A 17,904-nucleotide genomic window follows, 5' to 3' on the forward strand; every position below is an offset into this window, starting at 1 on the left:
TCTAGTTCTATAATCTAGTTACAGGAGATTCTGAGTTATGAAAAGGACCATTGCAAGCTGACAGCGACCGGCTTTTGTGATGGAAAATTGGAAGTAATACCCCCACCTTGCGCAGCTGTACCTGAGTGTCCCTGGGACATCAGTGCGGTCGGAGCGCATCTTCTCAAGAGCTGGACATATAGCGAATAAAAAAACGCTCTACTCTGGACCTTGAAAGTGTTGATCGACTTGTTTTCCTGTCCAATAAATTTGTAATGGCCCTAGCCTTCTTGCACATTTCATTATGCCTGCCTAGTGCTGCCTATTGAAGTGTCGGTTACGTTCAATAATAAAATATATTTTTTCGAGAATGTTGCACTCCTGTTGCTGTTTGTTATTCAGCATGAAACTTCATGCCAATAAATACAAAATATTGCTGACTTGTGCGTTTCCAGTGCTCTCTTTATGTTCATCCGTCTCAATTGACATTGAGAAAGGAAACGTCTTTTTTTTTTGACATGGAAAATCGATTTTACAATCGATTCAATGAACACTTATGTCTTAAAAACCGAAAATGATTTTTTGACAAAAGTGACAGCCCTACTGAAGACTGAAGTAATGATGCTGAAAATTCAGCCCTACATCAAATGAATAAATTACATTTTAAAATCTATTGAAATAATAAATAATTATTTAAAATTGTAATAATATTTCACATTACTACAATTTTTACTGTATTTCTCAGCAAATAAATGCAGCCTTGGTGAGAATAATAGACTTCTATCAATAACATTACCAACCAAAAGCTTCTGAATGTTGCTGTATTTGTTTTAAGTGTTTTACTTCTTCTATCAAAAACACTTAAGTGTTTAATGTGGTCTCTTTAAAACCCCCAAATACTATTATCTGATAACATCACACAGCAAATGTACCTTTCTTCATGGGAAAAGCAGAAGAATGCAAAACCTTTGTGCTCGTTGAAATTCAATCTGCTTGCTCTCTCTTGATTGGATTCATTGATTGCTGATTCGTCAGTAGAAAACACAAACACACACACACTGGAGATTCATATTTCTCAGTTTGATTGATTAACATGCTGAAAACTTGAAAACTCCAGCCTGTAATGAGCCTTTGTTTGACACAAAACATCACAAACACTTACACACTTATCATTCTGTGTTATTCCATTAGCGCACATACACACACAGTGTTTCACTCTCTGTGTGAGTGTGTTGGATGCGGATGCAGTAATGAGCGTCACTGCCCATCGTTTCTTCATCATTGTGTGTGTGTGTGTGTGTGTGTGTGTGTGTGTCAGTGATCGATCTGCACAGCTCATTAGCTGAGTGGACAGGCATCTTCTGTTGCCTCTCTGTTTCTGCCTCTCATCTGTCTTCCTCTTCCTGTTCTGTTTATCTGTCTCTGCCCATTTATGAAATATTTCCCCCTTCATATTTTATGGTCTTAATTTGTTGGTGTGATTGCTTGAATAAAAAATAGTAATATAAATAAGTAAAATCTAGTATAAATCATCTGAATAGTTTCAGAGTGCTTTATTGGCATGATTGCTTTGTGTATTGCCAAGGAAGAAAAGAAAAATAGTAAAATTAAATTATATAATATAAAATTAAAAACATTTTTATTTTAATAATATCGGTTAAATTTTTTCAAATGGCTTTATTGGCATGATTGCTTGCTTTGCATATTGTCAAGGAAGAAATTAGAAAAATATAATTAGTTTTAAAAATAAAACAAGATATTAATTTGTTATTTTATAAATATCTAATGCAATTTTACTTTTTCAAAACACTTTATTGCCAAATAAGAAAAAGAAAACAAAAATAGTGTTAATATAATATATATTAATTTCTGTCTCTTATAATCTCAGTTTTCAGTTTGTTTCATGGCATGCCTCTCTGTCTCTCCAGGCTGGAGGAAGTACCACGGCCGTTTCCGTTGCATCCGTGTCTGCGCAGTCCCGATGAGGAGCTGCGTTTCCTGCGCTGCTGCGCCCGTCTGCTCGTGCTGCGTCTGCTACCCGCACGGGACGCTCGTTCACACAGTCTGCGCCTCTTACTGGTGGAGGTGGTCGCTACTAAAGGTGACTCTCACTGACCCGGGTATACACTGTGTGGGATTGTTCTGTCCTTAAGGTTTTTGATCTGTCTGTCTGTGAAGCTCCAACATAGTAGTAAGAAACAGACAGTGTCGTGATTTGTCATAACTTTCCTGTAATGTGGTTTAATGAAGAAGATCTTTCTTTAATACGTCTGAAAGCAGCACAAGACTTCGATAAGTAGAAATAATTTGCTTTCATGAACCACAGTGAGATGCAGAGATTTGGTGCTCATGTTCTACACACTGATAAATCCCCCTCCCACAGAACAAAGCCTTCATTCACTGACACTTTCTTACTCGAGAATTAGATTTTTTATTTTAATGCATGATGAATAAGTAATTTCCTATTCCAGAAATTTGGTGCCTATAGGAATAAATAACCCAAAAATGTAAATCTGCTGAAAATGTACTGACCTTCAGGCCTTCCATGATGTAGATGAGTATGTTTCTGCATTAAAAGAGATTTGGGGAAATGCAGCATTATATCAATTACTCGCCAATGGATCCTCTGCGGTGAATGGGTGCCGTCAGAATGAATCCAATCAGCTGATAAAAACACCACAATAATCCACAAGCAATCCACATGACTCCAGTCCATCAATGAACAACTTGTGAAACAAATCCACCAAGACGTTTTTAACTTCACACTGTTGTCTTCTGGCCATAATCTTGCTTTCTCCAGTGAAAAAGTTGTTTCATATGAATCAGGAGTGAAATATGCACAGATATGCACACTTGTAAGCACCGTTTACAAGTGAAAACCAGTTTAAAACATTTCTAAACAAATATGTCAGTGCATTTGGATGTGAGAAGACAACAGAGGATGAACTTTTTCACTGCAGGACACATTATCATGGATTCTGGGCTTGTATTTTATGGCTGAAAGTGACAGTTAAAAATGTAACGCCCTATTGATGGATTTGTAACATACAAACATGCAACTTTTTTCTTCACAAGTTAACAGAATTGATGGAGTGGAGTCGTGTGGATTATTGTGATGTTTTTATCAGCTGTTTGGACTCCTTCTGACGGCACCCATTCACTGCAGAGGATCCATTTGTGAACAAGTGATGTAATGCTGCATTTCTCCAAATCTGTTCTGATGAAGAAACCCACTCATCTACATCTTGAGAGTGAGTAAATTGCCAGCAAATCTTCTGGTGAACTTTTCAAGGTCTATGTTTAATGTTTTCCCAGTTCTGAGCAGTGTTCCATGTCTCAATGCTGCTTTTCATCCAGATCAACTGGGAAAATTGGGAATTCCCAACTTCCTGCTTGGAGCAATACTAGAGCATGGCAGTAGGTTATGGGTTTAATTCCAAGGGAGCGAATGAACTGATAAAATGTATACCTTGAATGCCGAGAGAATATAATAGAGCTTTACTAAATAAGGGCACTTAATAAGATTAAAGATGCCCTATAGCTTTAGGATGCAGCTGCTAGATTAACTTCTAACCCATTTTTCTTTGTTCTGAGGTTATACTGAGGAAGTGTTTGCATCTGTTGTCTCAGACTGGCAGGGTGCCACTGTTTTTTTTTCTTTTTTGACGTCATCCAGCAGCTCTGTCTGGCAGTAATGAGGCACTGCCGTGTGCCCTGTCTGCTGCGACTCTGCGTTCCTCATTAGTGCTACATCAACAAGCTCCTGAGGAGGTGTAGAGATCTCATCATAATGAGTGACGGAGCAGAGATTGACTAAACATTATTTGCAGTTTAATGAGCTGCTGTTTTGCAGTGTTCATAAGCAGCTACTCTCTAAGGCAGCATTTGAACTAAAAGGATACTCTGATAAAAGACTGCATTGGAAGAATCTCCATAACTGACATCAATAGCACACCTCCAGTGAAATGCATGGGAGAATTTGACTCCGAATTGATTTGTTCGTACAGTCATGCAGGGCAAATGAATGGATTCAAATGATTGAATGAGTGATTCGAATTTTCTTCTTCATTTCCTTCTGAATCTTTTTTTTTTTTATTGTGTGTAAAACATTTAATTAATTGTGATATAATAACTATAATAAGTTTTAGATGCACTCTGTGTTTTCCTTGGTTATAAAAATTGCAGTTAAATGTATTTATTTATTTAAATATGTATGTTCCTGTAATGCTGTCACCCTTATTGAGATCTTTTGCATTTGTCAAACAAATGAAGATATTTGTTTTACATAATCAAATGCATGCTCTCATATATAGATTTGGGAAGGATGATTATTAATGAATCATTTGTTCATAGTACAGTGCAAATGATCTGATTCGAATGATTCATCAGTTCATTTGAGCATATGTGCAGATGACTGCATTTTCATTTGTTTAAAAAGATTTTCTTTTTTAATCTTTTATTCTTTGAAATTTTAATTGAAATGTTTTGAAAATTGATTTATTTTAATATGATCATTTTTTTCTTTTTTTAAGTGATACATTTAGATGTATTGTGTTTTTTCTCAGTTATATACATTTTAATGAAGTTTATTTAAATTATTTATTTTTTAGTTGTTTGACTGTAGTTCAGTTATGAGTAGCTTGTCGTTTATGAAGCGTGGAAGGCAATATAATTGTGCATGTTGAGGTTTGTGAGATCACTGTGTTTGGCACAAAGCTATTAACTTGTTCTCTCTATCTCTCTCTCTTTGTAGTGCTAAAGCCGTTGGTGGACGTGTTGAGTGATCCGGACTACATTAACCGCATGCTGCTAGCTCAGTTAGAGCATCGAGAGCAGGTGAACGAGCATCATAAGAAAGCGTACACGTACGCACCGTCCTACGAGGAGTTCATCAAACTCATCAGCAGCAGCTCTGACATACAGTTCCTCAAACAGCTCAGGTACCAAACACACAGCGCCACATCAGTGCCATATTTACTGTCATTTTGCATTCATTTAGCAGTGAGTTCTGGATTTTTAGGTCCCATTGAAATCATGTTTTTTCCCCAAATTCCATGATTTCCATTTTAACGGTATAAATAAATTTTAAATAAATCAAAAAGGATGTCTATTCATCTGAATTCACAAAAAATTTTTTAGTTATTAGAATTTTAAGAATAGTGCCCTACTTTTTTTCTGTATTTTATGATTTTTATACTTTTGTTTTCTTATTTTTTTGATCAAAAATGCATTTTAGTACAATTGATATACCATTATATTGTTTTTTAATAATATTTGAGTCCGTTTTTTTTGTTTTAATTTAAGTTAAAGTTTTGTTAATTTTGTTGCACATTTTTGTCTTGTTATTTTGAAAATTATATATATATATGTGTGTGGATGTGTGTATGTATGTATATATATGTATGTATTCGGGCTGTCACTTTTAGATCGAAAAATCAATTTCACAATCGATCGGACCAACCAAAAAAAGATTTGAAAATGAAAATAGGGAATCAATTTTAACCAAATATGTACATTATTACTTTTAAAATAATTAAACAATTAAAAAATATAGATGTAACAGAACTCATAAACAAGCAGAAAAAGAAAATAAAGATTCCGAAATTGCAGTATGCCTTGCGAAAGGTAGACAGAAAATACCAGCAATTTTTATATATATATGACGTATTTTCTGGACTATGAGTCATACTTTTTTTCATAGTTTGGCTGGTCCTGCGACTTATAGTCAGGTGCGACTTATTTATCAAAATTAATTTGACATGAACCGAGAGAAATTAACTAAGAGACATGAACCAAGAGAAAACATTACCGTCTACAGCCGCGGGAGGGCACTCAAGACATACAGCGCCCTCTCGCGGCTGTAGACGGTAATGTTTTCTCTTGGTTCTAAATAAATGCGACTTATAGTCCAGTGCAACTTATATATGTTTTTTTCCTCATCATGACGTATTTTTGGACTGATGCGACTTATACTCGACTTATAGTCCGAAAAATACGGTATATATATGTATGTATGTCTATGTAGAGTTTATTCATTCCTATTTTTAGTTGTTGTAGCACGTGAAGTAAAACTTAATTGAAGTGACATTGCTCCTAGCTGAAAGTAAAAAATTAAATGCGTTTGAATGTTTATTTTATTTCAGGCAATAAAAATATTATTTTTAGTGTTTTAGTTAATTACAGCTTTAACAATAAACATTTTACACATAAATCTTAACAATTTATTTCATTTAGTTTGGCAAAGAAAGTGAACCACAGAGGTTTACAGATTAAATTAAAACATGGGTGAAAAATTGCACAGTAAATTCCATCTTTATGACTGCATTTTGCATATTTCTGTCCACATTTTCTGCATCGTGAAATCATGGAGTTCTAGAGTTGAACGAACCCCGCACACTTCGTACTATATGCTACTTAAAAAAAAACAAAAAAAACAAACAAACAAGTAAACCAAAAAAAGTCAATTGTAAGCCATTCAACAGTATGAGAAATTGTCTGTAATCCTAGTCTGGCTCTGCGCTAATCTTTTTTGACCGTGATTTAATAGGTTATTGATTAATATTGTGTTATCTGACTCACTTAATCTGTCCGGATTTCAGCCATTCCACCACATCCAAACCAATTTATTTACGCATAAAATTAGTTCTGTTTCAGCAATTTCAGTTCTTTCATTCAGACAAATCACTTAAATAGGTGAACAGGAAGTCGGCACTGTCATTTATCGTTGCTTGTCAGCATGTGCCATCAGCTCGTATCGGAGGGGACATTTGTTATTTAAGGTTTGTTCCGCCAGAGTTCAGCTCTGTATAATTTATCCGTGAGTCATGAAACAGTGACATTTAAAGGCTCAGAGAAACTCCTCAGCCATATTGATCCCCAGGAGTAAAGGATGGAGATGGATCGAGGGCGACAGGCAGGAACAGACAGACTCTGGCTTTCTGAAATAAAAGCATTGTGTTTATAGTGTGTTTTCTTGACAGACATTATAAAGATAGACCTTTCCAATGTGTCAGGGTTTAGTTGTAGTGCTTTTGAGTAGTTATTGCAAAGGCTACTGCTTTTCGAAGGCTGTAGAGAAGCCTGTGATTTTTAGAGGTAAGATAAGTCTTTGAAACTTCCATAGGAAATAGGGCTTGGAGGAAAAAGCCATCTTGTATGTATGTGTATATATATATATATATATATATATATATATATATATATATATATATATATATATATATATATATATATATATAATTACAAAATATAAATAATGTTTAGTTAATATTTTTATAAATTAGATTTCATTTACATTATTTTTTCTGATTATTATTTATTTATTTATTTTACTATTATTTAAAAAGCTGCTGGATTTTTTATTTGTTTAGAAAAATATTAAATAGCACAATAAACATTAAAGAGCCACACAGATGGGAAATCAAAAATTACCTGTATTACAGTGTATGATGTAGCTGTCCATCCGTGTAAACAATGTGCAAAGTAATTAAACCAAAAAGTACACGATTTATAAAGTTATTGGCTTCTAAAGTAAGGAGTCGACTCTGAATCACTGAAACGAGTCGTTATAGATTTCAAATCTTTTGCCCATCTCTATGTACGTCACTAGGAACACTTTGCATAATAATCTCCGCCTACCGTCTTGGGAGAAACAAAACTCTGACCTGCCCCACCCCCCCCACACAGACGCTCTGGTTGGTGTGATAGCATCATGTCGAGGAGACAGTGTGTTTTTAATTGTTAAGGCAAGTTTGTTTTATTTTCACTGCCAAAGAGTGAAGATCAGAAGAACCAATGGCTAAAATTCATTTTCACCACAATACCAGAGCAGTACAACAAATCCCTTTTGTTGTGTTCACAACATTTCACTGATGACTGCTTTTCTAATCTCGGTGAGTACAGCGGGATTTTCAAAGCATTTGGCCATAAAAGAGGGTTCATTACCAACTTTATTTAGACCAACAAGCATCTCCGAATCACAACACGAAGTATGATTATGAAGTTGTGTGTCTGTTTTCTCCCGAACGTCTTATCAGTATGTGTGCTGTCTGCAGCCTGTCTGCGCTGATCGTCATGTACAAACACGTTATTAAAATGAAGTGTAACTCCGTGAATACTCAACGAAGAGACATGAGAGAGATCTCTATAGAAAGCTTGATATGTCTACTTTAAAACTAAACAAGTGCTGCCGATACAGATATTCTGTGATAAAGTAATCCATATGAAAACAACGCGATGTCTGTTTTTCATGTCTCCCTTCGTGACCACGCCCCCGCGCTGAACGCGCTATTCAGATTCAAACTGAAGCACACGGCTTGAATACGCCCACACAGAGGAAAAAGCAGCGAGACTGTTCAAGTTTTTTATTTTACTGTTTGCTTCGCGGTGAGAGGAATAAGACATAATTCAGATGCTAACGCATTGTTTATCGTGGAGGTGTGTGCAGAACAACCAATCCAAACTGACTATATTAGTTGACCAATCAGAACACAGTATGCTACCGAAAGGTGGGGTTTAAGGAGTCTTTTGAACAGCTTCGCACGAACCGTTTGGGGATCTCTGAGAACTGAGGTAATTTTAAAATGATATTTTGACAAAATGACAATGTTTTTTAACCTTGGATGGATTTAAACCTAATGTACAGGACTTATAAACAGTGATAGGAAGCTTAGAATTTTCATCTTACTGGCTCTTTAAATAGTCATTATTTACCTATGTAACGAGGATGCTTTGTTTTATATTTGTATAATATTAGATACACAGTCTTTGTCTAAAAGCTGAAAGGAGAAGGACGTTTGTTGTGTTGAGGAAATTCAGCATCTATAATTTGACCATCTAATTGCACACCTGAAGTCAGATAATGAGATTGTTGCTAGGTGACACAATTAATCACACAGGTTTCTGACCTCACCAGAGTTGTGTTGTGTTTTGAAGAAGCAGTGAAAGAAAGCTTAAAGATTCGAGCTCTGAAAGGAGCTTTATGGAAATTAAATTAGTGTAAAGCCGTCAATAGGATGGGTAAATGTGACACTGCCTTCAAATCCTCCTGGAAAGTTCATGTTTTAGTGTTTGCAAGTCGAAATTGTAATATAAAGTTATTTTGCTAAAATTATCAGATCACCTGGGCAGTCTTTTTGTTCTCTTTTCAAGTCTTAGCAAAACTTTTTTTTGTCCTAGTACATCTAAATGAGCAGAAAAATGATCTGCTTCAGGGTTGTATTTGATCTTTTATATGTGTATTTCATGATCCTCATGCTTTTACTGGGATTGATGGGACATTTAATTCCCTCTGCAAGTCTGCTTCCAGATAAACTGGCTTTTAATAAGACCACAAAATACATACAAACTAAATTGTACTATTAAAGGAACAGTTTATCTATAATAAAAATGTGCTGAAAATGTTCTCACCCTCAGGCCCTCTAAGATATAGTTTCTTTCCCCATTAGAACTAATTTATAGTCCGAACAGCTGATTAAAAACATTATAAACCGTTCATAATCCATAATAACACTTCCTTCAGTCAAAGAGTCCATCTCCTGTTGTCCTCTCACATCAAAATCTACCCACTGTGCTTGATCTGTGCATATTTATCTCAACTCAATTTGCTTTCACTGTGATTATTTAATTGACTCAATCCAGAGATTTACACTTATAATTAAGACATTGTGTTCATATCATAAATTCAGACATTAATCGAAGGCAGCATGACATTTGCCCAATTTTCCATAAATATGACAAACGGTCTCATGTTGTGACGTCATTTTTGAAGGTCATCCTCGATATCGTCTTATAATACTCTCATTTGGCACCAGCTACTTGTGACAATGTTCTCAAATTCCTTGTATTTGACTTTTGTGAAGCAATTTCATGCAGTCGTTCTCTCATTCTGATCCTTTCTCACCAGGCGCTGTGAGAGCAGAAAGTGTGTAATAAATGTTCGGTATTTCTTACTATGGATAGGATCCAGTTCATTAATTTTGAGTGAATATTGTTCCTCAGAGGAATTTCTCAATTAAACATTAGTATCCTATAAATCTTACTTCTTTCATTATTCAATGGCCGAGACGTGTTAGTGGAAGTGATTTTATAATTGAAAGGAAAATGTCCTTGCCTCTAGGTCAACATTTGAAGGATCATTTTTAACAAACATTGTTTACGCAGACTTGATATTTAGTTAATCAGTTTACTTTGGTAAAAGCTTTCTTTGTTTAAAGTGCACAGTATGGGCACAAACTAAATTGAGATAATGTAACAGACTGTTTAGTTAATCAGTTTGCATTGACTCAAACTTACTCGATCTTAAAAGCTTTTAACAAGACTGCATTTGTTAAATTACTTAGTTAATTACTATTATAGTGTTTATTAGTTTTTTTATATATATTTCTACATAGCTTTAATTTAAAATGTTTGTATTTTTAGTATGTGAACAAACCTTTAGGTAACATTTTATGATATGATGGCATTTGTTCACATAAACATGTAAACATGAACTTACAATAAAAATACTAAAACATTTATTAATATTATTTGATGTTTATTTATAACATTTGATTATTAAAATCAAAAGTTTTACACTGTAAAAAAGTATTGTGATTTTAGCAGTAAAAGACTGTAATGCTACTGTAAAAACCAAAGTAGTTGACAGTAAGTTTCCATACTATGTTTGGCGAATAAATGTAATTATATTTAATGTAATTTTACTATAAAATACTGTTAAAAATAAGGTTTTTTGGAAGTGAAAAAGAAATAAAGTAATAGTATAATTCACAGTGAAATTTGTTTAATTGACACTCCCAGAATTCCCTGCATGACACTTCATATTTTGTTTTTTTGTAGTTGAAATACCATGTCTTCTTAGTTTTTGCTTATCAGTTGTGTACATTAGGGTTTAATCTTACATCTAATGTTGTTAAATTAATGTTTATGACATTATTTCAGTATCATGTTTGTCACCATGATAGGGATTAGTGTTTGTGTGAATGACACGTTGTGCACCTTCTGTATATAAGTATTGCCCTCCTCAGCTTGTAGAAAAGCTGTTTGTGATGAGCTTTGGCTCATTATGTGACTTTCTCATCACAACCAGCTTTTGGTGGTTATCAATGGTGGTTCAAAACAGATATTAGTACTTCAATTTGTTAGTTTATTAACATTACAGCAGTTAATGAAATACTGTATTTTATTGTGAATTTAAGTTAAGTCTACAAAAACTGTTTTATGGAGCCATCATTTGAAAGTAAAAGAAACAAATAGCAGTTTTAATTTTCTAGTCAAACTTCACTATTGCTCACACTTATCGTTGAAGGGATACTCCACCCCAAAATAAAAATGTTGTCATTAATCACTCACCCCTATGTTGTTCTGAACCCATAAAAGCTTTGTTCATCTTTGGAACAAAATTTAAGATATTTTTGGATGAAAACCGGGAGGCTTGTAACTTTTTTAACACTGGTAGACATTTTACAGTATTACTATAAAATGTAAGCTATGTCCTGGTGAGAAAAAACTATCAGACGCTGTCAATTCCAGAAGTAATCTACTGAAGCACTTGACAAGGTAGTATCGACAAAAACTTCTAAGTGATCCATGTTCATCGACAGATAACACTGCAGCAAACCCTGCTAAGCAGGCAAGGCTTGATTTTACATCGGCAGTGCAGAAAGTTTCCAAAGGTGAGCTAATAAAAATTATTGCAGGCTACATTGTGGAAGAGGTGCTACTGCTACGTGTAAAATCGCTGTCTTTTAGGCGCATATTAAACAAAATACCTGTGTGTGTGGTAAAAAGGAAGCCCTGGCTGATTGAAAAATATTTACGTCTTACTTGGATAAGTGTTACACATATATGGAAATTGAGCTTAAGAAGACATTCGAGAGTTTGAAATATATATTTTTATGACTGCCGACATTTGGACGAGCCATAACAAAAGTTTTCTTGGAATGACATCACACTGGATTGAAAAACACAAAATTGTTGAAAAACATAACAGCATACAGAATTTATAAAATATGGTGCTCTTACTTTTGAAAAATGTAACGTTTACAGCCTGGATTTTGCAGAGTAGTTTTTTTTTTTTTTTTTTTTTTCAAATATGTTGCAAAGGAGTTCTTTAGAAATGTATTTATTTTGTTGAACAACATGACCGCATACAGTATGTTTAAAATATGGTGCTCCTAGTTTTGAAAAATTTAAAGTGTAAAGCGTGGTATTTTTAAATGTTTTTTTTTTTTTTTTTTAAAGGAATTATCCTAAAGGGTAAATTTTTTACCAAAATGATAAGTATTCGAGTATGTTTTGATAAAGCTAAAATGTTGGCTTTAAACTATTTCATGTTTGACTCTATTGACCTTGTGTGTTTCTACTGTCTATACAGTTCAGGTTTATAGTGATTTTAAAAAGTTATTAGTTAAATTACTTAAATAATAAATTACTTTTCAGACAGAGTAATTAATAAAGTATTTTAAATACAACACTGATGCGTAATTATTAATAATAATAATATTTTTTTGCTTACCCAACACTGGTAACATGCTTGAAGTTCTAGCAACATGCTCAACCATTTGCGGTGCTTTTTTAAATTGTGTTGTATTGCATGTTTAAACCCCACTCAGATTTTCTTAAAAGTGACACATCATGAAAATCTGATTTTTCCAGGTTTTAAGTGCTATAAACGGGTACCTGGTGCACCTACCAACCAAGAAAACTTGAAAAAGATTAACCCAGTAACTTTGTTTTTTGTAAGCCTTTTTCTGCAAGCGTCTGAGAAAACAAGTGCGTCAGATTTTGCTTCCTTGGTGACGTGGCAAAGTATCTCATTATAATATTACCGCCCCTTAATCTGTTAGTTTCTGTAAGTAAACTTGTGTGTGAATGAGAACTTGGTTTAGTACTCATATGCAGTGACAGCTGTTTTCTGTCCGTGTGCTTCAGATGTGTGCACTCAGAAATCCCTAGATTAAAGCTGTAATCGGGCCTTAAAAGTTATGCAGGACCCGACAGGACCCGAGCCCGACAGGTTTCGGGCCCCGAGCCCGACAAGTACATTTTGATTGACAGTTTTTTTTAAAGCCCGAACCCGTTTACAGCCCGACATCTCAGCATTCTAGACATAGGCTCATTTAACCTATAAATAGACCAACGCACCAATAAAAACGAGTCATTTAAAAAAAAAAAAGATTAAGATAAATTTTAAATTAAGATAGGTATTTGGCAATAACGAAACTAAGATAAAGGCTCCGCCGGATTTGCTTTATTTAATCTAAGAATAATGCCAACATTAGCGTAAATACTCTGTCAACATTATGCATTTAAGACTCAATGAATATTTAGTTATCATTTGAAAAACCTTTACTCACAGAGATTAGGCTAGGTCTACATGTTTTTGTGGAGGAAAATGATTGAATCAACTGTCGCGTTCCTGCGCTCACTGATGGTGCGTCATTATTCACTCATTATTCTCATTATAAACACGGTCAAAACTTTTCCACACCTCAGAGTTTGCTTTAGTTGCTGGTGCAACCAAAACGTAATCACCAGAGGCAAGCCTCCGTAACACCTGCTCAGCATTCATTTTCGCATCTTTCTCGCGCTAATCGAAACGCATCACATGACCGCTCGTTTACCTTGCAAACCGGAGCGCAAGCCCGACCCTGGCCCGAACCCGCGTAAGACGATAGAAATTAAGCCCGACGGGTCCCATCGGGTTCGGGCAAAGATCTTCAGCTCTACCCTAGATCTGAAGTTTAAACTCATATGGTTTAAAATGTATGATTTCAGTGCGATAAACAGGATAATCACAACTAAAACAGATGTTTTTAACACGTCTGAGCTGGAATGGTGCAGCTCTATTCTGGAAAAGGGAGCGGGGAGCAGAAGCTTATTTGCATTTAAAGAAACAGGCACGTCAAACAGCGTGTTTCTGCGTCCACTCAAAAAACAGGCATTTTCAAAAGGATGTAATAAATGATCTGTGGGCTATTTTGAGCTGAAACATTACAGGCACATTCTGGGGTCACCTGAGACTTATATTAAATATTGTATATTGTATTAAGTATTGTCCTTTAAGAAAGTGTAATATCCTGTGTATGTCCATTTAATTAATTTCATCACTCTACTGTCATTTTGTATTTCTTCAGGTATCAGATAGTTGTGGAGATCATTCAGGCGACCACCATAAGCAGTATCCCACAGCTGAAGAGACAGAAAGGTAGGATGGCCTTCAAACACATGGGTCAATCACATCTCTCATTATTTAGGAATACAAAGTTGCTGCTTTTTTTCTCTTTTTGTAATATCCTTTACTGGAGTCTAATGGTCTGAAGAGCTTTGTGATGGACGGTCTAAGAGTAAAAAATGTGCCAGCAGTCAAGCCCCAGTGTATTACAATTTTATGGAATGTTCCATTGCATTTACTAAGGAAAATATTATAAAGATCTTAGAGAGTAAAGAGTTTAGACATTTAATATGTTTTCATCTTCACAAATACAGCATATGCAGCTTATAAACTCTAGTTATGTGTGAGGAGGCTTTCTTTGACTAAATGACCAAGCTTACTGCTGAACATTTTTGATTGGAGTTAAGGTTAATTAATCATGCCTTCATTTCAGTGCTGGATTAATTAAAGCTCATTTTATTCACACGGTGGGAAGCATTTATGTTATGTTAGTTCTTGCAGAGAGTCAGGAAAGGGGCTGTTTATTTGTCGTCATGTTTTCCGTCTCCTGCTGCACTGTAATGGGCAAATCTATAAATCTTCCCGCTGGTTCGGCACAATGACTGTGGCTATTAAAGGAAGGAGAGCAGGGAACGCTTGTGTAAAGTCTGTCCCCTCCTCCCTGGCTTCCAGCAGCAGACAGAGCGTGCTGTGAGATGGACGCTGCTTGGAGGTGATTGCTCATATTTCCAGACTCATTCTGTGCTCTGTGAATGCCACAAGTGGCTCTTTCCATTCAAACAACACACAGCAAGTCCATGGATAGGCAACAACTGATGCCTACTTATAAAAAAGTACCTAATAGTACTAATAAACTGCATGTATTTATTAGGCAATTACTAGTGGTGGTATTTGTATTGTACATTATTTTTAGTACTAAATTAATGTATTATTGTAAAACTGTAAAATAAATGTGTATTTTAGATTGTTTGCCTCGAAAATTCAGGAACTGGAAAGAGCATTGTTTGCATCTCATGTTATGAACTGTCCAATTATATATTTTTATGTTCATTGGTATTCGGATCATGAAAAGCATTCGGCAAATGGGGTTTGCAAGTTTTTGCAACCCAGTTTTAAAAATTTGAGAAAGTTTGGAAAATTTTATCTAACATTTTATTTTCTTCATTGTTTGTGTCCAGATGTTTTTTTTTTTTTTTACATTGAAATTAATAATAAAAAGCAAGTTTTTGACAATTTTTAGAAAAGTTTTTTTTTAATGTAATTTTTAACATTTATAATTGAGTTATTTTAAATACAACTATTTTATTTTAAATGTGTCTTTTTAATTAATTATCTGGTAATTGTTTGCAGCTTTTTAAAGTGTAATTCCTAGTTTTCTTATATTTAGGTGTTTGTAATATCATTTTTATTTTATATTTATTTTTAATTAGTTTTTCTTACACTTTAATGGAATTTTTCATTGTTTACTGAGGGAAAACATTTATTATTATTATTATTATTATTATTTTGTTTTACTTTAAGCATGAAAGTATTTAGCTTTACTTTTTTTATTATTATAATGTTTTTTCATTCAAGTTTTTAACCTTTGAAAGCAGGTATGAGTTTTGAATAAGTTTGGTCTCAACAAAGAGTGCATATTTAAACAAGTTCAACAGTGTGTCACAGCTCATTTCAGTTCGTTTGTGTACATGCTTGATCTATTTTGATCTCTGTGTGATGGTGACACAGATGAAGCAGAAGAAAATTATCCTGGTACACATTGTGAGTCATGTACATCATATCATCTCCTGACATCAGAGCTGGTTTCTCTCAGGTATCTAATACAGCTTCTGAATTCTCTCTCTCTCTCTCTCTCTCTCTCTCTCTCTCTCTCTCTCTCTCTCTCTCTCTGCAGACAGTAAAGGGAAAGAGGCCGCCGCGCTGAAGGCTGACCTGTTACGTGCCAGAAACATGAAGCGTTACATTAACCAGCTCACAGTGGCAAAGAAGCAGTGTGAGAAGCGTATCCGGCTCCTCGGGGGTCCGAACTATGAGCAGCAGGAGAACGGAGCCCAGGATGAAGGGGACGGTCCACAGGGCCAAAGGGTACAGGAAGAAATTACAGTCACAGAAACGCCATATCAAACGTCATTGCATATGACCATGCGAGTGTGTTTATTACAGTACTATAAGGGCTTATAGTCCAAATGTGTACATACTTGGAGATATATTTATATATTTATATACTTCATATTTCTTTATACAGAATAATATTTTCTATTAGTTTTGCACTGAATAATGCGATATGATAAGCATTTGCTGCTTCCAGCACTGTCTGTCTGTGTTTTCTGTTCTGCGATCTCTGTTCTGACTCATATTAGTGATGGGCACTTTTGGCCCTGTCCTAAATGGAAAACTCATGTGCGCATGCAGACTTGTGGACTTACAATGGCCGGCACATGCACGTGTTCGTTAAGTCCACGAGGCCTTAGGGTGTCCCATTTTTCAAAATTATTTTAGCTTTCATAAGGGTGATCGCGAGTGCTTCCATTGTGGCCTCCATGCACCCTCGATCCACACTTCTGCACTTTTCTTTCCTCTTCCACAAACACAACACAATAGTTACACCTTCTTGAATCCTTCACTGCAGGTGCACCAATCCTATTCTACGAATCACAAATCATTATTACATGAATTCATGAATTCTTGCAATGAGATTTGCACACTTGTAGAATGTTTTCTTACATATATATATATATATATTATTTCATTGGATGCTCTTTCTAGCACAAACACAAGTGAATAACGACAACTGCGTGAATCTGCTGCTATGAGTCTCAAAGATGCTTTTCACGTGCAAATGAAAAGTTTTGCGTGCTCTCCCTTTCACACTATATATATGTGTGACAAATGGTGCAAAAGTGATTTGTGCATCTGCAGAGGAAACGGTGGCCACTGATCAGAGATCAGAGAGTTTTGTCCAATCAGAAGAGCTAGTGGGCATCTAGTGGGTCACCATACTTGGCTTATGTCACGTCACTTTCACTTTCACTTTCACTTTTTTTATGCAGGTGTGTGAATGTGTTTTGCACCATATTCACTGCAGCAATAGTAGCAAAGCATGTTAGAGCACGAGTTTCTTGATTTGTGATTTGTAGAATATCATTCATGCACCTGCAGTGAAGGATCTGAGAAGGTATAGCTATTGTGTTTATGTTTGTGAAAGAGAAAAAAAATCTGCAAGTTTGCAACTTTTGTCTGTGACTTTAAATTTACTGGTACACACGTGTAGCTATTTTTTACAACTACAAATTCCACTGTCACAGACGCTCAGTTGTTTTGCACCAAAAATACCTTCAAAAATTTATGTCACGAAAGTGTGGACTCAGACAGGGTTCGTGCAAGGTCCTGGAAAACCCTTGAGCTGATATTACTTCTTCAAGTGAAAAGCAGTCTCGTGATATTATAATAAAGTTGTGTTTGTGGTAAAACCTTTGATAGTGCTAGCATTATATTATTCAGTCTTTTATTGCATGTGCTGTTTGTTTGGGTTTCATTTGGGAACGCAAATAAAGTCTGACGCGTATTGTGTTGTCATCATATGTAAACGTGGAGCGCATCTCCATCTCAGCCGCTCAGGATGCAAACTCTTCCTCTGAACATACTGTGAGTTTGTGTTTCTTAACATTCTTCTGGAAATGTTAACTTGCTAGATATATTATATTATTTTTCTATTTAACTATGTACTAAAATAAACCAAAAACTATATAGAC

General features: G+C 35.1%; 1 protein-coding gene across 1 annotated transcript in view; it reads left to right on the top strand.

Moving 5' to 3' along the window:
• Window positions 1-17,904, top strand: part of LOC128027698 (sorting nexin-25) — a 44,983-nt gene that overhangs the window by 7,568 nt on the left and 19,511 nt on the right. The window contains exons 4-7 of the mRNA XM_052615515.1: window positions 1,908-2,080; window positions 4,733-4,919; window positions 14,115-14,185; window positions 16,047-16,237. Coding sequence (XP_052471475.1) covers window positions 1,908-2,080; window positions 4,733-4,919; window positions 14,115-14,185; window positions 16,047-16,237 — 622 coding nt within the window. The remainder of the gene's footprint in view (window positions 1-1,907; window positions 2,081-4,732; window positions 4,920-14,114; window positions 14,186-16,046; window positions 16,238-17,904) is intronic.

Source organism: Carassius gibelio, chromosome A14 (assembly GCF_023724105.1).
Source record: "Carassius gibelio isolate Cgi1373 ecotype wild population from Czech Republic chromosome A14, carGib1.2-hapl.c, whole genome shotgun sequence".
In the NCBI taxonomy this organism is placed as follows: domain Eukaryota; kingdom Metazoa; phylum Chordata; class Actinopteri; order Cypriniformes; family Cyprinidae; genus Carassius; species Carassius gibelio.